Source organism: Giraffa tippelskirchi, chromosome 1 (assembly GCF_054371585.1).
Source record: "Giraffa tippelskirchi isolate mGirTip1 chromosome 1, T2T-mGirTip1v1.2.pri, whole genome shotgun sequence".
Classification (NCBI taxonomy): Eukaryota; Metazoa; Chordata; class Mammalia; order Artiodactyla; family Giraffidae; genus Giraffa; species Giraffa tippelskirchi.
Window position 1 is genome coordinate 217,865,457 of NC_137275.1, and position 25,077 is coordinate 217,890,533.

At 50.5% G+C, this 25,077-nt stretch overlaps 1 protein-coding gene across 3 annotated transcripts in view; it reads right to left on the reverse strand.

The window, feature by feature from the left end:
• Positions 1 to 25,077, reverse strand: part of AKNA (AT-hook transcription factor) — a 56,773-nt gene that overhangs the window by 10,626 nt on the left and 21,070 nt on the right. For all 3 annotated transcript variants that reach the window (XM_081574948.1, XM_081574954.1, XM_081574938.1), the window contains exons 4-16: positions 23,648 to 23,722; positions 17,639 to 17,795; positions 16,761 to 16,918; positions 14,151 to 14,210; positions 11,555 to 11,682; positions 10,889 to 11,096; positions 9,031 to 9,185; positions 8,760 to 8,939; positions 7,681 to 7,927; positions 6,446 to 6,552; positions 5,640 to 5,851; positions 3,991 to 4,153; positions 486 to 662 (exon numbers count right to left, since the gene is read on the reverse strand). In XM_081574948.1, coding sequence (XP_081431074.1) covers positions 486 to 662; positions 3,991 to 4,153; positions 5,640 to 5,851; positions 6,446 to 6,552; positions 7,681 to 7,927; positions 8,760 to 8,939; positions 9,031 to 9,185; positions 10,889 to 11,096; positions 11,555 to 11,682; positions 14,151 to 14,210; positions 16,761 to 16,918; positions 17,639 to 17,795; positions 23,648 to 23,722 — 2,027 coding nt within the window. The remainder of the gene's footprint in view (positions 1 to 485; positions 663 to 3,990; positions 4,154 to 5,639; positions 5,852 to 6,445; positions 6,553 to 7,680; positions 7,928 to 8,759; positions 8,940 to 9,030; positions 9,186 to 10,888; positions 11,097 to 11,554; positions 11,683 to 14,150; positions 14,211 to 16,760; positions 16,919 to 17,638; positions 17,796 to 23,647; positions 23,723 to 25,077) is intronic.

The window sequence follows — 25,077 nt, forward strand, 5'->3', positions numbered from 1 at the left end:
GGCTCTGAACCTCTCTGACCCTCAGTTTCTTCATGTCAAATGGGGATATAGGCATGACTACTTCAAAGTGTTGTTGGAAGAAGTGATGAGACAGTGTCCTTTGAAAACCTTAACCCAGTGCCCTCCGATAGGAACACTCAGAAGTTAGAAGTTAAAGATGATTTTATAAGTCATCATAGGTGAACAGCTCCGGAGCGAATGGGTGAGAGGGTGAGTGTCCTGAAAATGTTCTAGCTCTTCACTTGGGTGATGAGTTCGGGGATATTCACTGTATCATGCTTCATTAGTAACACATGTGTTTAATCTGCTCTTTTATGCATCAAATATGACATGGTAAAAAAAATCTAAGAGTGAATGAATGAGTAAGTGAGAGAGAGGTATGACTGTGCCCAAGTCCACATGTCAGGGGGCAGCCAGAGACCAGCTAACTCTACCTTCTGCAGCTCCCACCAAGGCACAGGGGCAGGAATGTGGGGGTCACCTACCTGCCATAATGGGAGCTCCAAGTGGCTGAGGAATCCCCTGACCAGTCCCGGGCCCGGGTGGGGCGGTCGCAGTTGGACACTGAGGGTGTGGGGCGGCCCTGGGGTTGCTGGTGAAGGCTGTCCTCCAGCCTCAGACGGAGCCGGGAGACCTCATCCTGCAGCTCCCGGATGGCCTGGCTGGGGTGGGGGGTGGAGACGGGAACGAAGAACAGGCGCGCAATGAACAGAGCTGCACCCGCTCCCTGGGTGCTGGGGCTCTGTCCCTTTCCAGCAGACACGGTCTAACTCTGCTTTCAATGCGTCTGGGACTCCCTTGTGTGTCCGCTTTGCTCGCTGCATATCTTAGCACCTCTCTGAGTGCACGTCCCTGCACATTTAGTGAGCAAAGCAGAACTTTCTTTGAGGTTTACCCAACCTAGCGTGCAGGGCCTCTGAGTAGCCATTCTGAAATGCCAGTGACAAATTTTCAAGATTGAGATGAGGATGCAGAGTAGAGAGAGTCACTCAGTTGTGTCTGGCTCTTTGTGACCCCATGGACTGCCGCACGCCAGGCTTCCCTGTCCTTCACCATCTTGGAGCTTGCTCAAACTCCTGTCCATTGAGTCAGTGATTCCATCCAACCATCTCATCTTCTGATGAGTAGAGAGGGCATTGGCTAAAGCTGCACTTTAAAATTTCAATTCTGGGACTTTCCTGGCAGGCCAGTGGTTAAGATTCCACACTCGCAATGCAGCGGGCACAGGTTCAGTCCCTGGGCAGGGAACTAAGATCCCAAAGGCCACATAGTGCAGCCTAAGCAAAACAAAAACTTTCAATTCGGATCTGCCTCAGCCCCTGGACTGCCCTCCCGTTCCTCTACATCTGTCTCTAGAAACGCTGACTATCTGTCCAGGCCTGCTTCCTTCCCGCCCTTGCTTAGAGCTTCCCCTACAGGGTTCCCCTAAACCTTTCCTAAATTGCTCAAGCCCATCACTCCGCTCCAGGCAGGAAATGCTTATCTGTCTGTCTCCCGACCCAGATGGCGAGCATCTGGCAGCCAAGGAGCAGACCTCCCCGTCTCACAACGCCTGAGAGCCTCACACCTCATAGATGCTCAGGGAATGTCATTGATCTGGCCTACAGACTCCAAGAGGGAGCAGAGTAAACATGTGTGTGTGGAGAGGGGACAAGGGGACACACGGAGCTACCCGTCACCAACTGGATGAGCAGACTGTCATCTCAGGGAAGCCCCCAAACACAGCCCACCCTGTGACTGGTAAGGAACCTCATCAGCCCCTAGCATCTCAAGAGTAAATCTTATTTGTATTTCTCCTTGATCGGTCCCTGAATCTCTAGGGTCTTGTTTTGAGGGCATCACTGGTATTGAGGCAGCCAATCCCACCCAGACACTCCTGCGCACAAACCCCCTATCCCCGGGGCTTTAGAGTCCAGGTTGGGTGCGGCGTTCCTCCAGGCTGATACAGGTTCTATGTCTACTGTTTGGACCAGCTTCCGGGGTGAGGGCTCCCCTCAGGGTTAGTTCTTGCCTGGTGGTCCCTGGACTCGTGGGGGAGTGTCTCCTGGCGCCACCTGCAGCAGACATCGGCTCTCAGATGGGTGTGCCCAGAGGGAGCGGAGACCTCTCTCTGCCTATGCCTGGGTGCTCTGGGCGTCCAAGGGCAGTTGGTTCCCTTGGCAATTCCCAGGGAAACGCTTGTTGGGGTTTCCAAGGCAAACTGTGAGGGTGGCTGCTGCAGGAGAGTGAGAACTCTGGCCACCCATTAACCCCTGAAAGGCAGGACCGAGGCCCTGCAATGGGTGGAAGACCAGGGTGGCTCTGGCCCCCTGTCCAGGTCAGAGGCCGCTGAACGAGGGCCTGGAATTTGGAACGCCCCCTTGGGTGTCACTTGTCCTCTCCGGCTTTTTACCATCACGATCTCGGCCTTCCTGACCTAATCTTTCAGTGACTGAGTGCCAGCTGGCACCTAAGTTATCTTCCCCTGCGATTTTGCTCCCCCTCCCAGGTCCCCATCCCCACATCGGTATCCAGCTGGTTGACAAGCCAGAAATCTGAGTCTTTGTAAACCTTTCTTTCCCCAGAGCACCCTGAAAGTTAACCAACTCCCAAATCCTGTTGGCCCAATGCCTAATTACCCCTTTTCAAATACACTTCCTGCCTTCGCTGACGGCCCCAACACCTCTCTCTGGGGTGTGGTAGCCTTCTCAGCAGCCCCTGGCCTCCACACCCACCATCACGGTGGCCAGAGCTTTCTTTCTACAGTGTAAATACAATCCTGCAGCTTCCTTACTTAAAGCCTCCCTCATTATCCTTAGATGAGACTTTCCACATTTATAAATATTCAGTGAGCACCTTCTCTGAGCAAAGCCATCATCCAAACTTCTCACCAGCTGTGTCGGAGGTTCTCTAAGCTCTCCCCCAGGTCTCCCCATCTTCCTCTCTGCTTTTATTGTTTAACAGCCCACCTTATACTTGAGGATCTGGCTAAAATAAACATTAGGTGCCTCTAGGCCTCTGCACATGCTTTTCCCTCTGCTGGGATACTCTTTCAGCTCTCTGTCTCTGGTCTCAGTTGAGATACCACTTCCTCTAGGAAGCCCTCCCTGAAGCCTTTGACTGGTCTAGATGCCCCTTCTCTGTGCTCCCACAGTCCCTCGGGCCTGTGCTATCACTGTACTCATCACACTGGGGGTGCGACCGTGTTTCTTGGTCCATCTTACAGGATGGTGAGCTTTACGAGGTCAAGGACTGTCTTGTCCACTATCGTATTCCCAGGAGCTGGCATACTGTAGGTAAATAAGCCTCTCACTGACTCAATGGACATGAGTTTGAGCAAACTCTGGGAGACAGTGCAGGACAGGAAAGCCTGGCGTGCGGCAGTCCACGGGGTCGCAAAGATTCGGACACGACTTAGTGACTGAACAACAAGCCTCTCGTTCCTCTGCTGATGTCACAGGGGGTTGCAGGAGTGCACTTGCTAAGCTCAGGCCTGGAAACCAACACCCCAACCCGACAAAGGCCTGTGACTGAATACTGGCCAAAAGTAACTCAGGAGAGGAGTAAGAGGACTAACCCCTTTTCCCTTTCCTGTTTAACAAAGCAAGGAAACATCTTTCTTAGTAGAAAAACTGCACTTGGATTAAAAAGAAGAAATTGAAAAAACATTCTCTTTTTGGTTCATATAATGGACACACAAACTGCAGAAAACACACCTCGGGGAAGTGTAGACCCCTTTTGCAAGGGAAATGCTGGGAGGCAGGGAGAGGGGTCCTAGCACCAGCAAGGTGAACTTCTAGGTTTTTTTCTCTAGCCTTTTCCTACTGGCTAGAGACGTGTCCTCAGAGTCTACACCAAGGAGGACCCACAGGATCAACTGGGAGGCAGGATGCCTGGGTCCCAGCACAGCCCCCACTGGATGGAGACTCTAGAGAGCCCCTGCCCCCTCGGGCATCGCCCTCCCGTCTCTCGGATGCATTTGAATCCTCAGCGCCCAAGTATCCGACTTACTCTCGCCCCGTCCTGGTGAGGAAGAAGGCGGAGGTGATCTCTGCGGGTCCACGGGGTGGAGCGGCGGCCACGGGGGCAGGGGTGGGAGGTGGGCTGATTGTCGCGCTGGGGAGGATCGGTTCAGAAATCCGCTTCCTCCCATTAAACTCTGAGGCAGGGACCGCTAGGGAGGCGGAAGGAGACCAAAGTGAGTTTACACAGAGCGGACCCTTGAAGTGTGAACTTGTGTGGGTGGAAGCATGGTGGGCGTGAAGAGATGGGGCCCGGCTGAGGTCACAGATGAAGCTCCTGTGGAGGCCAGTGACCCTCAAAACAGGAAGGAGATGTGGTTTTTGCTGGGAGCTTGGGGTGCAAAGCTGCGGAGCCCCTTACGTCTAGATTCCCCCTACCATCCACCATTTTTGCATCAGATCCGAGTCTCCAGGGCCCTTCTCCTGCAAAGAGCTCCCTCCTCCTCCACATGGACCCTCAGACTCTGCGCATCACCAGGTTGCCCTGGGACCAGCCTCGGAGCCTCCACCTCCCTTTGAAATTAGTCACAGCTTTGCCTGCTTGCATGTTTCCCAGAGCATTCAAAACTTTAGCCTCTCAACAGGGTGGGTGGCCAGAGCTACAAACCACTCATCCGGCATGTGCATTAAAAACAATGCGCCCTGGGAAGACTACTCAACGATATAAAAAAGAATAGACTATTGATTTATGGTATAATCTATGTGAATCTCCAGAAAAGTATGCTGAGTGAAAAATAAGCCGATCCTGAAAGGCTGTATATTATACGATTCCATTTCTATGACATTCTGAAATGACAAAATTACAGAGATGGAGAACAGATTAGTGGTTACCAGGAGTTAAGGCGGGGTTGGCTGTCTTCATAAAAGGACAACAGGAGGGACCCTGAGAAGGTGGAAATGTTCTATGTCTTGACCAAGTCCATGTCAGAATATGGTTGTGACATTGCTCTACGGTTTTGCAAGATATTATTATTGGGAAAAACTAGGGGAAGGGCACATAGGCTCTCTGGGTATTATTTCTTACAACTGCATGTGACTTAATTAAACTTTTAACTAAAGTTTAATTTTAAAAAATTAAATGGGAACCTCAAAAAGAGGCAAAGGTAATCTGAGAACAGTGTTTACCTTTGAGAAGGGTGGGAGCTCTAGGAGGGGCTTGGAGGGGGCTGGGGTTCTGATCATGTGGAGTTTCTCTGTCTGTCGTCACCTTGGGAAAATTCATCAGTTTCTGTTCTTTCCTGTATATTTGTTTTATTTCAGTAAAAAGGTCACATGCATTTTTTAAAGGTAAACAAATCACAGATTTTATAGACACAGTGTTCATAATACAGCGTTTTGTGGGGGAAAAAGGTTATAAAACATTCATGTATAACATCCCATTTGCATTTTAAGTATTTGCAAATAAACACACACACAATGGCATAGGAAACAGCTCAAAGGTTCTAGACTAAATTGTCATCAATGATGGTTTTTAGCTAATTATTGTTTTTTGTTCCCTTTTCAAATTTTCCTATAATGAACCTGTATGATATTTCGCATCCTAAAGGGTAATGCAGATTTTCTTATTGGTTTGATCTTTTTTACCCCATGAGATCCAGCCACCCCCAGGTTCTGGCCAACCCAGATACATTCACTCACCCATCTCAGATGCTAGTGCCCGCTCCAGGCAGAAGCTGGGCGCCCTCTGCCGGAGAGGACTGTCCTGGCCAGATGGGGGCCTCTGGGCTTGGCTCCTGGGTCTGCTGGGCTCGGAGGTTTTTCTGGGGGTCGGAAGACCCCTGGTCTGGCGGTGCGGGGCTGCATCTTGGGGTACAGGCAGAGTGAAGGACTGGGCTAACGTCCCTGGGGTGCTGGGGGACCATGGAGGGAGAGATGCATTGAGGTCACACAGAATGAGGCCACAACATCCAAGCCCCTCCACATGCTAACCCATCCTATCCTTTGGGACTTGGCATCCCTGGCAGTATAGTATTTCTGAGGATGCATCTCCATTACACACGCATTTTCTTTATAAACTGCAGAGCTGTACACTTGCCTACTCATATACACAAAGTCATAAAGCTCAGCTTAGTTTTTAGATAATATACACAGCAATAAAGTTTGTAGTCTTCCCTTCCCACGCAGCCCTGGGTAGCCCCAGGGACCTTCCTCCAGCTTTGGAGGCTGTCACTCAACCTGGTGGCTCTGTCATGCCACCCTCCCGGCACATCTTATTCATTCACCGTTTCATCACCCATTTGTTCAACAAATTCCCAGTCTGTCGATATGTGGTGGAATGACACTGGGCAAGTCACTTTCCCTCTATCCGTAACATGAAGGCAATGACCCGTCCTTGGTGGGGATGAAGTGTGGGCTCTGAGAATGCCCAGACCCCGTTCTGAGCTCGCAGGCACTTTGATTCTCAGGCTATCCCAGATGGGTGACACTGATGGGGTCCCCATTACCTGATCTGGGAGAGCCGGTGCTCTGGGGTCTGAGTGAGGGGCGACACTCTGCTGGTTTCTGAGCCCACGAAGCCACTGTCTGTCTCCGGGGATGCCATCCAGGGCTCCTGAAAGAGACAGTGTCCCTTTAAATCTGAGGAATGTGCCCGAGGAACACTGGGAAACCCTTCCCCAGTGCAGGCCTGGGCCTCACATTCCAGAGACTCACAGACAGGGAGGCTGGCCCAGCTCCCAACAGCCAGGCTCTGGGCGTGCGGGGTCCTGGGGCGCTCAGGGCCTGGCATGAGCCCCGGGCCAACAGCAGGGACTCCAGGCCCCGAGAGGACCCTGAGCATGCCCCGTGTCCCTGAGGGGTGGGAGCCAGGGCCCTTGGGAGAGAGACTGTCACAGACTTCCTGAGCTGAGAAATAGAAAGGGGAGGAGTCCCATTGCGAGAATGGGATTCTCACGTCCACACGTGTTCCAGGGTGGGCCTGGAATGCCATGTCCTACCTGATTGCAGAAATGCCCGGGTCCCATGAATTGGGAAAACCAAACTGATCTACCATGCACACCTCCAACACACCACGTCTAACGCAAGGGGCAAGGATCACCAACAGAGACACGGGTGTCTGCCCTCAATGAGTTCATGGTCGAGTGCATATTCCTTACCATGGGCTCATTAGGACTATAGGGGGGTGTGTGTGTGTACACATGCAAATGTATGTGTTTATTTTATTTAGTTTTTTTGGAGGCGGACTTTGGTCTTTGGTCAATGGTCTTTATTGAATTTGTTACAACATTGCTTCTCTTTTACGTTTTTTTTTTTTTTTTTTACTACAAGGCATGTAAGATCTTAGCTCCCCTCACAGGGATCGAACTTGTGTCCCCTGCACTGGAGGGCGAAGTCTTAACCCCTGGGAAATCCCCATATGTGTTTTTTTTATGGGAGGATCCATCCCATAAGTCATATATCCACAGTGATTTGTGATTCCTGTCATAGTTTAAAAAGTGCTATTCTCATGGCACAAACTAGTTGGAGTCAAAGACACCACCCCCACCTCCAGCTGTGCTAAGCAGGCTCAGAAAGATAGAGGCACCGAGCTACAGGTCTCAGAAGAGAAAGAGGAGGTCCAGGCAGAGGGGTGAGGGTGCAGGGAGCTACGGCGGAGGCGGGAGCAGCAGGCACTCTGAGCAAAGGCCTGGAGGCAGGAGGCTCCGGGAGATGCAGGGAGAGGCCCCAAACCCACGCGTACCTCCAGCGGGGGCCTGCCGGCCTGATGCGGAGGCTTTGGTGGGAGGTGCTCAGAGATGCCACTTCCCTCTAGGCTGGTCAGACTGCTCTGGTGGGACGTCGCGGACTTGGTGCCCTGAGGATGGGGGGGCCTGCTGGGGCCTGGAGGAGCCTCCACGGCTTTGCCCAGACCCTGCAGGTGCCCGTCTCTGGTCATGGATGCACAGACGTCTGCTGGCTTCACAGATGCCATCTGTTCCACAGTCTCCCTGGCAGGGAAGGAGAGGCATGGTGCCCCTGAGCCCTGGCATGAGCTGGACAGCCCTGTCCTGGGAGCCATGCAGTACAAGACACAAGCTCTGGAGTCAGGCACCCCTGCATCCTTAGCCTGTGCTGCCACCCTCTTGCTGTGTGACCTTGGGCAAGGCACTGCCCCTCTCTGAACCTCACTTATCTTGACCGTAAAATGACGATGCTGGCAAAACCCACCCCATACACCGGGGCAGAAACCGTGTGGAAATAGAGGTGCCAGAGTACCCTTTCCCAGGCTCCTGGAATTTGCCTTCCCTCTTTCCTATTCCAGCCATTTCCAACAACTTCCATGTACTCAAAAAGACCATGTCACTATCGTAAACAGAAGACCAGTATTCTGTATTACAGACAGAAGCAAACTTTTCAAATAAATACAAGGAACATGAAAACAGCATTATCATAGTCTAGATAAATCCTGTTGCCTAGTAAAGGCTCTTGGCCTGAGGCCTGCTGGCTTTCTTTCTCTTTCTCTCTTTTCTAAAGGAAGATCAAGACAGGCCCTGAAGACTTTATAGCCCTGAGACTTTCTCCGTGTTGTACATGGAATCTCTGAGACTAAGAGTGATGTTATTTAATGCTGCATCTCTCCTACCAGAGATCTCATCCCACACCTCCCCAAATCATTTCAAGCGCTATCAATGGTGTACGTTTCGTGGTTTGTGGAGACACTGAGCTACAGGTCAGGAAAGCATTTCTAAACTGTAAAGGGCTGTCCAGCTCCCTAGGACGGTTGCTACCCCTGTAGTTTCTGAGCTGGTGTGGGACTGGCGGGGAGGCTCAATGACCTACTCGAGGCGAACCCCGTGACTTCTCTCAGCCTGCGCCAGGGGCTGCCTGGTGGGGAGCCTTGGGGCCACTGCTTTTGCTGGAGCTGGAGCTGGCCTGTCAAAACCCAGGGTGTGGCTCTGGCCCTCTGCCTCCTCCTCCTCCATCCTCAGGGCTTCTGGAAGGGACTTCACACTGAGGTACCTGCATAAAAACACAGAGGAGCGTGACTTCTGCCCAGGAGGCCAGCAAGATCCCACCAGTCGCCCTGGCCCTGGGCTTGGTGGGCACTTACCGCTCCAGGAGGCCGTGGAAATCCTGCTCCACCCGCAGCTCCTTGTGCCTGAGCGAGGCCGGGAGGCCCAGCAGCCCGTCCTCTGCCTCATTTCTGGGAGCGCTCAGATCTGAGTTCACGTGCAATAGGTGGGGGCCAATGCTGGTGGCATCGGGCTGGGGCCAGAAAGGAGGAGGGGCAGAGAGTCAGCAGATACCTAAGACCACTCTTTAAGGACCTACCTTATGCCAGGCTCACGCTGGGTGCTGAAGAGCAAGAAAGAGGTTAGATTCATGGGCCTATTACTCTTTTCCTGTGTGTAAAAGTAGGGACTGGGTCACTGATCTTCAGTACCGGCTGCCATGAATGTGCTATGTGCCAGGCATTGTACAGATATCACTTGACAACAATCCCACCAGTATACAGGCTATTACAGCCCATTTTACAGACAGGTAACCGAGGCTCAAATGATTTGCCTCGAGTCATACAGCAGCAAGGGGCGGTGCCAGGATTTGAACCCAGATTTTCATTTCAATATGAACACCCAGCCGCTCAGAACACCTTCACTGTGGGAGCAGGTGAGTCCCTCAAGATAATGCACTAGAGATGGCCATCTCCTATAGGGCTGTGAGGTGGGCTAGAGACAGTTCTACAAAGCCCCTTCCATGTATGGTTCTTCTCCAGTGTAGCCATCTCTGTGAATAGTCTGCAGATCCACCTGGGTCTACAAGCTAGAAGCCTGGAGGTCATCATTTGCTCCTTTCCTCTCACCATCACTCCAACTCCAGTCCATTGCACCTTCTAATCCTCTCTCTAGTCCATGCATGTCTCTGCATCTGCCCCACCACCTCCCCAGCTCTGAAAGTGGAAGTGTTAGTTGCTCAGTCATGTCCAACTCTTTGTGATCCCATGGACTATAGCCTGCCAGGCTCCTCTGTGCATGGGGTTCTCCAGGCAAGAATACTGGAGTGGGTAGCCATTCCCTTCTCCAGATGATCTTGCTGACCCAGGGATCGAACTTGCATCTCCCGCAGTGCAAACAGTCTCCTGCATTGCGGGCAGATTCTTTACCATTTGAGCCACCAGGGAAGCCCAACCTGTAAATCCTTTTCTATCATCCCCTGCTGAAAAACTCAGCAGAGTTTAAAACCATCACCCTGACATGCCTACCTCCTGGGGCCCTTACCTTCCTCTCCAGCCACATCTCTTAGACAACTGCCCCGTCACTATCTATACTGTAACCACAGGGCCTTGCACAGGCTGTTTTTCCTGCCAGATATTTTTTTTTCCTCTTCTGCATCTAGTAATTCCTACTCCTTTTCAAATTTCATTTAAACATAACTTCCTCAAGGAAAGTTTCTGTGACTCCTTAATGAACTCAGATATGTTAACTTGTTATCTACTTGGTGTAGAATCCCATAATTCTCCTTCAGAGCACTGATCAAAATTAAAGTAACAAGTTTAACTCTACAGAAAATTCCATGAGGGTGAAAGTGTTAGTTGCTCAGTCTGACGCTTTGTGTCCGACTCTTTGCTATCCCACGGACTGTAGCCTGCCAGGCTCCTCTGTCCACGGAATTCTCCAGGCAAGAATACTGGGGTGGGTAGCCATTCCCTTCTCCAGGGGATCCTCTCGACCTAGGGATTGAACCCGGGTCTCCTGCATTGCAGGCAGACTCATTACCATCTGAGCCACCAGGGAAGCCCATGGGGGTAGAGGCCGCCCATTATTTGGTGTTTTATACTGAATTTCTACCGAATTTCTACCAGGTGTCATGAGTGTCAGCATATGGTACAAACTTCTCAAATGTCATGAAGTTAACTAATGGAGAAACCAATAAATGAAGGAACAGTCTAACACGGTTGGGCAAAGAGGTACCTCAGGGCCGAGGGTCTGGATGGCTGATGCGTGGGTCTGTTCCAAAGGAGAGGGCTGCTCTGTTGGCTGGTGGGGGGCGGGTGTGGCCGGGGGGCTGTCCGAAGCCAAGTCTGACTTGACTTGCCCAGGCTCCTGCTCATTGTGGTCCATGAGGTCCTTCAGCTCATCCAGGCGAATTCCCAGCTGGAATATCTCTGCCTCTAGCTCCCTGGAACAAGGAAACGTCAGCGGGTCTCGAAGGCTGTGCTTTAGAGCAGAGGCCTCAGAAATGCCCATGGAGGGCCCATCTGACATCATCACTTAGATTATAAATAAACAAGATAGAAGTAGACTCCACTGGGAATAAGGAGGCTTAGCCCAAGTTCCCTTCTGCCACCAACTGGGTGTAGGACATTGAATAAATCCCTTCCCCCTCTGGCCTCAGTTTCCCCATTCTCCAGTGAGGGGCTTCCACTCTTACCTCCAAGGGCACTTCTCGTGGCAGGGAGTCTAAAAGCACACAGATGTCAGTCTTTGAGTATCCCCCATCTGGACATGCTGCTAATTGGGATGGGATTTCTCCATGCTCCCCAAGTGTGTGAATTATAAGCATGAAGTGTGCCCCTCTGGGTGGGGACCTGGGGTCTGGCCCATCTGTCCTCCCAGGCCTCCCTCCCCAGCAGGTACCTGTCAGGATCAAATCTCCTGGGTGTCCCCTTGGAGCTGGCAAGCTGCTGGGACAGGTGCCACTCCTTGCAGGCCTTCAGGTACTTCTCCTCCAGGGCCGTGTGGGCAGCCTTTAGCTGCTGGAAGACCTGAAAGCAGACAGACCAGTAAGACTTGAGTGCCCAGGCCCTATGGGCTCTGTCCTTGCAGACACAGTGGATGAGCTGCTTGTGGGATGTCTATGGGACTCACCCTGGACTGCGGAGACCTCTGGGCTCCCAAGTGTCTGGAAGGCTGGAGTTGGTAGCCTCTGGAACCTGTTTGCCCTAGTTGATCTCCCTGCCCTTAGACTGGTAGGAGAGAGGCATGGCTTAGAGCGTTGGCATGAGCTCCCAAGGGTGCCAGTCTTCTCTGGATAGACCCATAAGAACCCTGATGTTCCATGATGGTCACAGTGTCAAATATACTATCACTGTATTGCCATAAAGACCTACTTCTTGAGAGGTCTTAGTTCCTCATACTTGATTCTCAAAACTGTGGGTTTTGGAATATTAGTCACTCTTCTCCTGAATCCTTATTGGATTCTCCTGAATCTAATACATCCTGCTGGATAATACACCCAACAGATGTATTATCATCACCATCATGCTATTGATAATGATAACTAACATTTATGGAGCACTGAGGCTTTGTCTAAAGCACACTGCATTATTCATTTAATCTTCAGCATAACCCTAATGAGAGGGGTAATTTATCATCTTCATCTAAATGGGAGGAAACTGATGCACAGAGAGGTTACTTAAGTTGGTGGTCACACAGTGAGTGAGCAAGTTGTAGAGACAGGATTTGAACCCAGGCCCTCGAGCTCCGGAGCTCATGCTGCTAAGTCGCTTCAGTCGTGTCCGACTCTGTGCGACCCCATAGACAGCAGCCCACCAGGCTCCTTCGTCCCTGGGATTCTCCAGGCAAGAATGTTGGAGTGGGTTGCCATTTCCTTCTCCAGTGCATGAAAATGAAAAGTGAAAGTGAAGTCGCCCAGAGCTCATAGTCCCAACCATTACACGAGGCCCCCTTGGTAAACGTAATAGTAGTTAACTCTTGGCTAGAACTATGTGAGGTAGGATCATTATCCCTGACTTCTTATCATCCTTATCTCACTCATTCTACGCTGACAACAGAGGGTGGCCAAGGACAACCTAGAGCCTCAGCCCTGGTCTAGCTTGATCTTCCAACAGCTCTCAACTTCCCTGGATATGGAGGAATTAGAAGAGGGGGAAGAAAAAGAGTAATTTTGATTTTCTAGGTCCTTGACTATTTACTCAATGAGATAATACAATCCATGTGACATATCTTGTAACTGGAGCATGTGTGCAACATCTGTATAACAACATGCATGCCTGTTGAGTCACTTCAGCCGTGTCCAACTCTTTGCAACCCTGTGGACTGTAACCTGCCAGTCTCCTCTATCTGTGGGACTGCCCAGGCAAGAATACTGGAGTGGGTTGCTACGCCCTCCTCCAGGGGATCTTCTCCACCCGGGGATGGACCCGCGTCTCTTACGTCTCCTGCATGGGCAGGTGGCTTCTTTACCACCAGTGTCACCTGGGACGTCCATATAACAACACAGTAACTACTAATATAATAACAGTAAAAACTATCAAACCAAGTATGCTGCATTTGCCCCTCCCAATCCTCCCTCAGCTCCTCTCCTCATCCTGCTCTATGCCTTGGGCATCAGCTGGGCTCCCGACCTGCTGGCTTCCCCTGGGGTCTTTCTAGGGGAGGCATCTGTTAGAGGTCAGAGAGTGGGAGGGGAGAGACCTGGGAGAGAACAGCTTCAGGCAGGTGTGAGTCCCAGGGCTTCCCTGCCCCTTGTCGGGCCCTCTGAGGCTGCCGCCCACACCCCTGACCCCTGCTAACAGCTCCTTCACTGATCCCTATACCCGCAGCTTTGAGAGCTCCACCTCCTCCTTCCTGGGACCCTGTCTCATGCAGCAGAAATCTAAATTTTATGCGTGACCATAGTTACCTAGAAATACTGGAGTCCAGAAGGAAATAAGCCAATAATGGTTTGATTAGGGGGTCTCTTCGCCTCCCCATCCCCAGTTTTCAAGCTTTAGCAATCACTTTTATAATAAAGAAAATTTAAAAAGAAAATGCCTTTTCCTGATTGCCAACAGGCAGGATAATCGGTGGGAAGCTGGGCAGGGCAGTGATTACAACCCTGGACTCGGGAATCAGATCTCAGTCTGGGCTGTGCCACCTGCTGGCTGTGTGGTCTTCAAGTCCCCTCTCTGGGCTTCAGGTCATCCCAGTTATGTGGGGTGATGACTGTAACTGCCTCGCCAGGTTTTTATGATGATAAAATGAATTAACGTACATCAAGGGCTTGCCACAGAGCCTAGCACACCACCACCGCCGCATAATAAGTGGTGACTATTGTGCTATAGCGATCATTATCATGGAAAACTAAGCAGGGGCTGTTCGTTCAAAAGGGAGACACTGTGTCTGGGATTCTCTGGTCTGTCTTGCAGCAAAGGAGGCTTTGGAGACTGTGCTATGGGACACAGAGCAGTCGTCTAGCAGCTCCGAGGGGATCTTCTGAAGTGGACAGTACCTTGAGTTGGTCTCGGGGTGTCAGCCGTCCTGCATGTATCAGCTCTATAAAGGACTCCACCTGGGCATTGGAGGGGAAAGAAACACGCTCCATTAATCCAGGCTCAGGCGAGTTCTGCCGACTCCCACACTTAGCCACAGTCACACTTTGGCGTAGGAAGCTGGGTCCCGCCTCGGGATGTGGGTTTTCTGACAAGCACGGAGAGGCAGGTGCCAGAAACAGGCTCCAGCACTGGCTTTGGCCATAGCAGCCTTGGGAAAAATCTATGCGGAGATTCCAGGATTTTATTTCATTTCACTTATGTGCATGAAACCTATGAGGCAGGATATTAGCTGCATCCTGGTGGGGGTGGGGCGACAGGAAACAATACGGATGCCTATCCGTGGAATAGTATGCAGCCATTCAGAGAAGGAAGGCACTTGTGTGTGTTCTTACATATAAATGCCTCCATGAACTACTTTTCAGCATCAAATCAAGGTACAGGACAGCGTGTATGGTATGCTACTGTCTGTTATAAAATATAGAGAGAATAAAAAAGGAAAAATACAAATAAAATTGCTTATATATTATAAACTATCTCTAGAAGGATGAAAGAAACTAAAATATTAACTGCTTCTGGGGAGGAGAACTGGATGGTGTGGGCAGACAGGGAGAGGAGGAAGGTTGTCTACTATATGTATTCTCTGAACTTTGAACAAAGTGAATTTATTGCCTACTCAGAAATATACAAATTTGGGATATTAAAAAAAAATCCAGGTACAATATAGTGTACATACTTATGTGAACATTTCTATAAACACATGTGTGTTCATTAAACCTTTGGTACAAAGCAGGAGGGCAAGAGTGGAAAAGAAAATTTCACTGAATGTATTCTTTGTCCTGCGTGATGGTCTTTACCATAAGTATCTATTACAGTTACAAAAAAAAATTTAATTAGGGGAAAAAAGGCAAAGACAATTTGGAGATTTCTAGGATTTCTAGGAAAGCTCTAGATCAGTGCCAAAATATAGAACTTTACCTAATATAATTACATTATATAATATAATTTATATAACATATAAAACTGAAACATAATACAGCTTACATATGCAATTTAAAATGTTCCAGTAACCACACTAAAACTGTGAAAAGACATAGGTGAATTAATTTTAATAAGATATTTTATAAACTAAAATGTTATTTTGACATGTAATCAAATATAAAAAAAGTATTGAGATGCTTTACAGCACACAGGACAAGGAGAAATGTCTCTCCAGTTACAGGACCCAGAATGGTGGTGATAAAGAGGAATAAAGTTCATGTTGCTACAACATGGGTGAGCCTTGAAAAGACTGTGCTAAGCGAAAGAAGCCAGACACAAAGGGACAAATGGTACATTAATCCATTTATATGAAATGTCCAAAACAGGTAAACTCAGAGAGACAGAAGAGAAGCCCAGATGGTGCTCCTGGTAAAGAGCCTGTCTTCCAGTGCAGGAGATGCTGGAGACAAGGGTTTGATCCCCGAGAGGAGAAGATCCCTGGAGAAGGGTATGGTAACCCACTCCAGTATTCTTCCCTGGAGAATCCCATGGACAGAGGAGCCTGGCAGGCTAGAGTCCATGGGTCGCAAAGACTCAAACACGACTGAAGCGACTTAGCACGCATTCAAAGAGACAGAAAGCAGATGAGCAGCTTCCCCGGGCCTGGGGGGAAGGGGAATGGGAAGGGACTGCTTAATGGATATGGAGTTTCTTGATGGGTGATGAAGATGTTCTAAAATCGATTGTGTTGATGGCTGCACAACTATGAAATACTAAAAGCCACGAAGTGTTGACTTTAAATGACTGAACTGCATGTTATGTGAATTATATTTCAGTAAAGTTGTTACCAAGAAAGAAAGAAAAGAGAATGGTAGTGTTTCTTTGAAAGAATTTGTTCTATGGGCATGATGATATAACTACTGCGTTTCCTTTTTTGCATTGACTACTAGGAAGTTCAAAGCCAAACATGAATCTGATAAAGTGTTCAGGGGCTTTGTTTTTTCACTTCTCCTTAAGTTCATTTTATTTTTTTTCCTACACATACTTCCCCTTTAACCCAGTTTCCTCGCTTCTGTTTTCAGAATGTGGTTATAATGCGTGTATTTTCTAAGCCGCTTTAAAGTACTTTTGGAAATAGACCAAGCATATACTTATAAACAATAACAAATTCATAGTTATTTCAATGAAAATGAAAAGGCCTCTTGAGAAGTAACTGAGAATTGATTCCATAATGAAAGGAACTAGAGAAGTGGGGTGATCCAAAGGGGAAAAGGGAGAGTAAAGGTTCCGTAACCCTTCCAGAATCTTGAAAAAGCTGAAAGTCTCCCCCAGGAGTGAACCAGGAGATACTTTCAAGCACAGTTAGAGAGAGTTTGATGAGACACAGTGCCAAAAAGGGAGTTAAAGCCAGCACTGGGTGGCAAGGAGGAGGCTGGACTCTAAACCCAGCAGGAAAGTTCCAAGTTAACTGCTGCAGCGGAGTGATGAGGGAGCCTGGCACACAGACAGCCCCTCACCCAAGCGGGTAGAGGCTCTGCTCTCTCCAAGGGAAGTCTGTCTCCCGTGGGCAAAGCTGGGGTTCCACTCACCTTGGTCAGGAACCGGCTGGCCTGAGAAGCCAGCTCCTGGGCCTGCTCCGCTGAGGGCTGGTCCTGGGCAATGCCCCCTGCATCCTCCTGAAGCCACCCTAGGGTGGGCATGCTAGGGGGTGAGGAGGGGCTCAGGTCTCCTCCAGCTGATGGCGACCCTGCAATACACAGTCACTACAAGTTGTGGCCAAGAACAGTCCTTCTGGGGCTGAGAGACTGGTGTTCAACTTCAAAACCACCACCTCCATCCTCCAGTAACAGCTCAGCCTTCTCACGATCTCCCCATCTTTCTGCCAGCCCCAGGAAGTGACCTGGGCAGTGTTGTCCCCATTTACAGGCATGGACGAGGTGCAAATTTGCCCTGGATCACACAGCTAGAGCCAAGCCAGACCTCTGGATTCCCAGTCAATAGTGCGGGCTTAAACTCAGAGAGATGGAGGTTCAAATCCCGACCCTCCTCTGTGACCTTCTATATGTCGTCACCTCTCTAAGCCTTGGTTGCCATAACTGTCACTGTGGTAACACCAGTGGGGACCTCACCAGGTTGACATGGTGATTAACCGAGTCCATGCATGGCAGGCTTGCTGCAGGGTCTAGCCCGATCTGGGCTCTACTGTGATGATGCGCTTTTTCATACGAAGCGTCCAAGACCATCCAGCTGCTAAGTGGAGAGAGCTAGGGCTTCACCCACACCGCTGTGGCTCAGAGCAGACATTTCCACATCTCCATCTGACCTCTTCAAGTCACAGGGCCCAGAGAGGGGCCTCACCTCCCTCCGTTCCCCAGCCTGAAGCTAGTGCCACCCTGGGGTGGACCAAGTGTCCCCAGAGCAGTCACCACAGAGGAGCCTCCAGACACATTTCACTTCCCAGACTCACCTGAAGCCTCAGAGGCCTGTGGGCCCTCAGCGGGGCCCACATACCCCTTCACAGAGTGGGGCTGTGGGATGGTGAAGGTCAAGACCTTGGTCCCCTGGGGCATCGTCCCCGTGTGGATGCTGTGGCTGGGCCGGGGTGGGTCCGAGTACAGGTTCACCTGTCGGGCAGGGGAGGCACAGCAGCGCCCAGTCAGGGGTGGGGCAAAGCCACCCAGAAGGCCTCGCTTCATTCATGCCATCACTCAGGCGCTCAATAAATGTGCCTTTGGATAATAAATACTGCCTTTCAGTGGAACCTATGGGTGGGGGCCAGACACTGGGCTAAGGGCGTATATAGCCTTTCCTTCTCTCTCTATGGCAGTCCTGAGAGGGAGGGACCACAGGCCTATTTTACAGAAGAGGGAACTGAAACTCAGAGAGGTTGAGTTACTTACTGAAAATCTCCAACTGAAAAATCCTTGAGCTGGGATTATAACCCTGCCTTGACTCCAAAGTCTATGGTTTTCCATATTAATAATCTTATTAATTTTTTTATGACTGATAATCTAATCACATTGTAATCAATATAGCATTTAACAGAGAGCAAATATAATCATTTTACAATAATATAATTATTATTTTTATTAATAAAAACATTTCTAAAAATTACCTTTACGTTGATAATAAAGGCAATTAATAGCTGTTTCGATGAGGGCATAAACCAACAAGTGAAGGAATTGTTTCTCAGCTGTAGCAGATCTCCATCATTTGAGGATGGATTTCATAGGGTGATAGTACAGCATGTGGGAGAGGTAGGGAGTCAGGCAGATGGCCAAGGAAGACCATCTGAGGTTAAAGACCTGAGTGCTACATAGTGGTTTAAAGCAGGGCCTGGCAAACTATGGTTTGTTTTAACGAACATGGTTTTAGTGAACACAGCCACACTCGCTTGCTTATGTATTGTCTGTGGTTGCTTTCATGCTATAACGGCAGAAATGAATCGTTACCACAGAGAATGCACGGCCCACAAAGCTGAAAATAATCACTATCTGGCCCTCTGAACAGGAAGTCTGCTGATCCCTGGCTTGGTGTATGAGCTCTGTAGTGCCTCGGTCTACTACTGGCTAGAACAGCTGACTGAACTAACCTGTGGACAAAGTGAATGTTCAATAAACAGTAGCCATCACCCTCGTATTTGTCATCACTGGTAGTATAACTGTTACCATCACCATCACTATCAACATCACCATCAGCATCATTGCCATTACCACTATCATCACCATCATCATCACTATCAACATCATCATTGCCATTGTTATTTATGTGGCCTTCTTGGAGGCAAGTCCCTAAAAAAGCTACTCTCCTGTGGTGCCTCAGTGCCCCCTGGTCTTCAGGACATCAGGTAGCTTATCTTACTACCCCCTGCTCCCCTAATGTCAGGAGTGGACAGTTCAGGGTGGGCTCCCAGGCCTACAGGCAGGCAGCCTCTCCCTGCTTAAGCTGCTCTTCACGTCTGTGGCAGAGAGATCTCTTCCAAAGTGAGCGACAATGGCCCAGCCATGGCTTGGCCCCTGCTGCCTCCCTCCTCTTTCAGGCCCAGCCTCTGATGAGAACAAAGCTGGATTTTAATAATCCCCTTGGCCATCTGCTCAGGCCCGCCTGGGGGGACTTGCCCCCAGCACCCCTCTCCTCCCAAGGTGACCCAAATCTGGGGAAGGCCTGGCCCTCCTGCATGCTCCCCCTGCCCTCCCCTGCCCATCCCCTAGCCTCAGGCCTGGCCCCTGCCACAAAGGCCCAACCTGGGGGAGCAACAGGAACAAGCAGTTCTCAGCACCTCTGTTTCCGCAGAGGGACCAACAGCCTGTGTGGAGCCCCGGGGAAGCGAGGAGCTGGGCAATCGCTGAGCTGCTTTAGGCCTGTCCCTCCCAACCTGTCTTATGACATGGGCAGGACCTAACCCAGGCCCCCCCACCCCCACCCCTCCCCGTTTAAACCAGGGCATCCCATGGTGCTCCCTGAGGCTGGACTGGCTCGCTCAAGGGTGTTAAGCAGTGAAGGGTGGATCAGCAATTGTGGGAAGCAGGGGGTTAAATAACCAACTATTCTCAGCACAGCTGGGTTTCTCACAGCCTTTAAAATGCTAATGGGCTTTATGAAAGGGGCGGGGAGTGGAGAGAATAGGAAATGTTTCCTCAACCCCTCAGAACACACAAACCTCCCCAGCCCCTCTCCCCCCTCCACCCAACCCCTCCCCCATCCTGCATCCCCACCCCCACCTCCACCAGGTGGCTTGCAGAGCACACACTTCAGGAAAGACGGTTTTGTGTCATGCCCCCTGATTCTCTCTGGGGTAACTTCTGGTCTCAACCCCCGCAGACCCTCCTACAGCTGAGATGGGGGACAGCAGCTGGAGGGAGGTGGCCACGGGCAGCGAAGGCAGTGCACCCCTATAAATTCTGACCCTAAGCTGGTCCCCAAACAGTGACTCCTGATCAACCCTAGCTCCCTGCCCCCACCCCAGACTAGATCCAGTGGTGCCCCCAGGTGCCCAGGCCCTGGGACTCCCTGGTCAGCCACTGCAGCGGCAGAAACCAGGATCATCTGGTTTGGCTCTGTTAAACCTAAAAAATAAATACATAAATAAACTCGTAAGCCTAAAAAAACAGTCGACCTGGAGTGGGCTTTGCAGCCAGACCATTGGGGTCAAACCCCAGCTTTGTCACCTGCTTGTCGAGTGATCTTGGGTGAATCCCTTAACCTCTGTGCCTCAGTTTCCCCAGCGGTAGATGACTTAGGACAGTGGTCAGTAAGCATCACTTTTACTATTGTTATTACACTGTAACATCCTCATTCTGCCTTGTCCCTATGCCTCTGCCACATACCTTGCCAGGGCCTGAGCTGGGCTCACCCAGGCATGGTGAAAAATATGGAACCAGGCAAAGTTTAATCCCCCACTTTTAATCTCTTACCAGCTGTGGAGAGGTTGAGCAAACCACTCCATCTGGCCGAGCCTCAGTTTCCTCTGTGAAGAGGATCAAATGAGGTGACCCTGGCAGTGCACTTAGCCTGGGGCCTGGCAGCTTTTTACTGCTCAGCAAATGCCAGTCCCCTTCTCCTGGTCCCCACCTGTGGCTGCTCCTCTACTGCTGTGCCTGGCCTGGGTCTCCAGGGTCACATCCCTGGCCTGGGGTCCAGGCCTCCCCCTGGGGACTCTGGGCAGAGAGAGTGGCTCAGCTGTCTGCTGGGAAGGTCACTCCAGCCAGCTCAACCTCAGTTCAGTTCAGTTCAGTCACTCAGTTATGTCCGACTCTTTGCAACCCCATGGACTGCAGCACACCAGGCCTCCCTGTCCATCGCCAGCTTCCAGAGTTTACTCAAACTCATGTCCATTGAGCTGGTGATGCCATCCAACCACCCTATCCTCTGTCGTCCCCTTCTCCTCCTGCCTTCAATCTTTCCCAGCATCAGGGTCTTTTCAAATTAATCAGTTCTTCGCATCAGGGGGCCCAAAGTATTGGAGTTTCAGCTTCAGCATCAGTCCTTCCAATGAATATTCAGGACTGATTTTCTTTAGGATTGGATCTCCTTGCAGTCCAAGGGACTCTCAGCAGCTCAGCCTGCAGCTCAGCCACAGCAGTAACACTTCTGCCTCTGTGAGCTGGCCCCCCTGGCAAGAGCTCTGAGCAGGAAGCCATCCTGGGGTTTCCCGAGCCTGGCCAGAGCTCTGGACACAGTGAGAGGCCCGGCTGGAAACTCAGCTCCTTAGGCTCTGCAGACCCCTGAGGCCCCTCCCCACTCAGGCTCCATGCCCTTCTCAGCACGCTGGGACGTGAGTCCTGTCTGTACTGGTTCCCAAGGCGGGGAGAGGATTGTTCTGCTTTCAGAAGAGTTGAGCTGACCTGTGCTCACCTTTATCTTGAGGAGAACTCTCAGGCCAAAGAATCACGTTTTCTAGAAAGCAAAACCACGTGAGCTAGTGCTCCACCATCCCTTTCCTCTTCACACACTGGGGTCTGGGGTACCAGCCAGGCTGGCATTCCCACATGGTGAGTCCCCAGTGGGTAGGGGGAAATGTCCAGGAGATGCACATGGCTGTGATCCCATTGAGTCCCCCTGCTCATGTCTTCTCTGTGCCTGCACACACGGGCACCCAATGAACATCTTCATTTTAATACTATTAGTATTCTCTAATTCTTGGATAAGTACTTCCAAAACCCAGACTCATTCCCTTCAAAGAGTAAAGGAGGAAGGTAGGAAAGGAGGGAGAGAGAAGATATTCCCAGCCTCTGCCCTTGACCTTGACTTTTGGCAACCTCTGCCCCTTTTGGGGTTCTGATTCTCCAATCTATGAGACAGGGGACCTGATGACCAGGCCCTTTCTCCTTAGACCTTCTGGGAGCCTGCAGCCATGACAATGTGGTTTCCCCAGAAGGGATGTCTCATCAAGCCCCCTCAACAGTCCTCCAGCTCTCTCTTCTGCCCCTGAATCTGACTCAGAGAGCTGAAAGAAGCCTTAAGATATAGCGGGTGGGAGGGGGCAGCCCAATGGCTCCCAGGAGGCCTGTTGTTGTTCAGTCCCTAAGTTGTGTCCAACTCTTTGCAACCCCAAGGACTGCAGCACCCTAGGCTCCCCCTGTCCCCTATCTTCCGGAGTTTGCTTAAACTCACATCCATTGAGTCAGTGATGCTATCTAACCATCTCATCCTCTGTCGCCCCCTTCTCCTTTTGCCTTCAACCTTTCTCAGCGTCAGGGTCTTCCAATGAGTCAGCTCTTTGCCTCAGGTGGCCAAAATATTGGAACTTCAGCTTCATCCTCAGTCCTTCCAATTATTCAGGGTTGATCTCCTTTACGATTGACCAGTTTGATCTCTGTGCAGTCCAAGGGACTCTCAAGTGTCTTCTCCAGCACCACAATTTGAAAGCATTAGTTCTTTGGTGCTCAGCCTGCTTTACGGTCCAACTCTCACATCCATACATGACTACTGGAAAAACCATAGCTTTGCCTATATGGACCTTTGTGGGCAAAATGATGTCTCTGCTTTTGAATATGCTGTCTAGGTTGGTCATAGCTTTCCTTCCGAGGAGCAAGCATGTATAACCCCCTTTTACAATTGTGTCTAAGGAGGCCAGGAGAGAAAGGATCTGCCTGTGTCAGGAGGATGTGGGGACACAGGGGAAGTCTTGCTCCTAGAACAGGGCCCCTCCGTTTTCTCAACGTGACGGCCTTGGCAACATGTCGTGGAAGAAGAGTTGCTAGATGGTGGAAAGCAGCTCCCTGGCAGGGAGAGGGATCTCGGAGCAGGATGGGGGCAGCCTGGGTGGGGGCCCTGAGAGAGGAGGCAAGTGAGAGGGAGGGTCTGCATCTCTGCACCCCAGCTCCCACCCCTCCTCCACTGCTGCCTGATGAGGCAAGAGGCCTGTAGGCGGAAGCAGGAAGCCAGGAGGGACTGCAACAAGTCCCACTTCCTGCCTCACCCCAGAAAAGGGGAAGGTCCCAAGCGCAGCATTCACAGCCTCCCCTAGACGGGGGTGAGGACTGGGCAGGATGGGGTGGGGGACGGATTTCCCCCTCCACAATCCCCTGTCCCAAGCTAGACATTCAGAATGGGGGGACAGGCTGTGGGTGAGAAGACAGGGGAGGAAAAAGGCAAAGGGAAGTATCAGCCCCAGTGGTTGAGCAGAAATTCTGCACTACTCCTTTGGGGCTCAGAGAGTCCAAGTAACTTCCTTAAGGTCACAGAGTTAGTCAGTAATGGAGACAGGAGTGGCACCCAGGTGGTCTTACTCCAGAGCTTATCTAGAAGGAGAGCTTCTGATGAAATTCCCAGATTCTAGGATTCGAGGACTCAGAGCTCATCAACAGCCTGGAGAGGGCAGGTTGCTGCCTCAGGTCACAGAATGACCCTATGGTAGAACAAGGAAGGACCACGTCCCCTAGCCCCAGGGTCTCTGGAGGCAGGAGGCAGTGGCTAGGGAAAAGCGTCATCTTGGGGGGCCGGGCCCACCTCTCCACCCTACCCGGCCCAGTACCTTGGCCCCGAGGCGCAGCTGGTCGATGGTGTTCTCGGCCTCGGCGTACTTGGTGAGGAGCTTGTGGTAGTCCTCCTGCAGGAAGGAGGGCAACGAGGTCACACACCAGGCCTCTGACTGTGAGATTCTCCCCACCCTGGGAACCCACTCCCCAAAGGGGGCCTCTGGGTAACTCAGAGGGAAAGGGCTCAGTTGTGGCAGTTCAGCAGACCCCTGCAATACAGACCCCATGGCCAAATTCTGGAGGGTCAGAGGCTGCAGGACCACTCATCCACCAACGGGTCTACAGCCCTGACAGCGGTGATGGCCTCAGGGCCGGCTCGCTGTGATGCATAACCCCGGTCACAGAGAATCTCAGCTGCTTGCCTATCCATCTGAACTCCCTGCCAGTGTGTGTCTTCCCCATGGCTCTACTCCCAGGGGTCAAGTAATATGTGCTTAGTAAGTATTTTTGAATGGCTGACTGAATGAACCATCGAAGGGTCCATTGGTAGGAAAATAGAAGACTTGAAAATCACAGTTGGATTTACTCAGAGTTACTACTTGCCATAAACAAAACTGAAGTGCTTCTTAAAACAAGTCATTACAGAGGAAAAGCAAAAAAGCAAGTGTCACTGGTTGCCTTTGAAGGAGGCCAGGGAACTGACGCATTGTTCTGAAAACTGGTCATTAAAGGGCAGAATCCAGCATTTCTCCCATCTTTCCCATGTGAATGAGACCTTGGTAACCAAATAGTTGATGAAAGAAAGTTTGATTTTATAGAAGATTTCCAGCCAAAAAAAAAAAAAATGCAGGGTACTACCACTCTGTCACCCTCAGTGAAGGCCTGGATCAAGGTAATGACCATCAGTAGTCATTAACATCACGAATGAGACCAGCAGGCAGTTAATGCCTCCTGAAGGCACCATCTATGATGGGCTCTTGCCAAAAATCCCTTCCCACATGGAACTATGATCAGATGGGAAATAAAAAATGACTACAATGTGGAAACGCCTCTAGTTCTAACTGGGCGAAACACAGAGTAAAGAAAGGACAAGGAGACACATGAAAAGATATCAGAGGGTGTATCATAAAACCCCAGAATGCGGGAGACTCTACAGGACAAAACTGGTTCCTTTAACAGATAAATTACACAGAAGAAAGAGATTTGGCAGAACATGTAAAGAAGGGACTTTCCTGGCAGCCCAGTGGTTAAGACTTTTTGTCTTCAAATGCAGGGGATTTGGGTTTGATGGCTGGCTAGGAAGTTAAGATCTCACATACCTCTCAGCCGAAAAAAACCAATAAAGACTTTAAAAATGGTCCACATCAAAGAAAAAAAAAAAGCAAACAAAAAAAGGCAGAAGGTGGTGGGGAGAGACTTGAAAGGCACAACAAGCAATATCTATCTGAGCTGTGTTTGGATCCTGATTCAAACAAACTGAAATAAA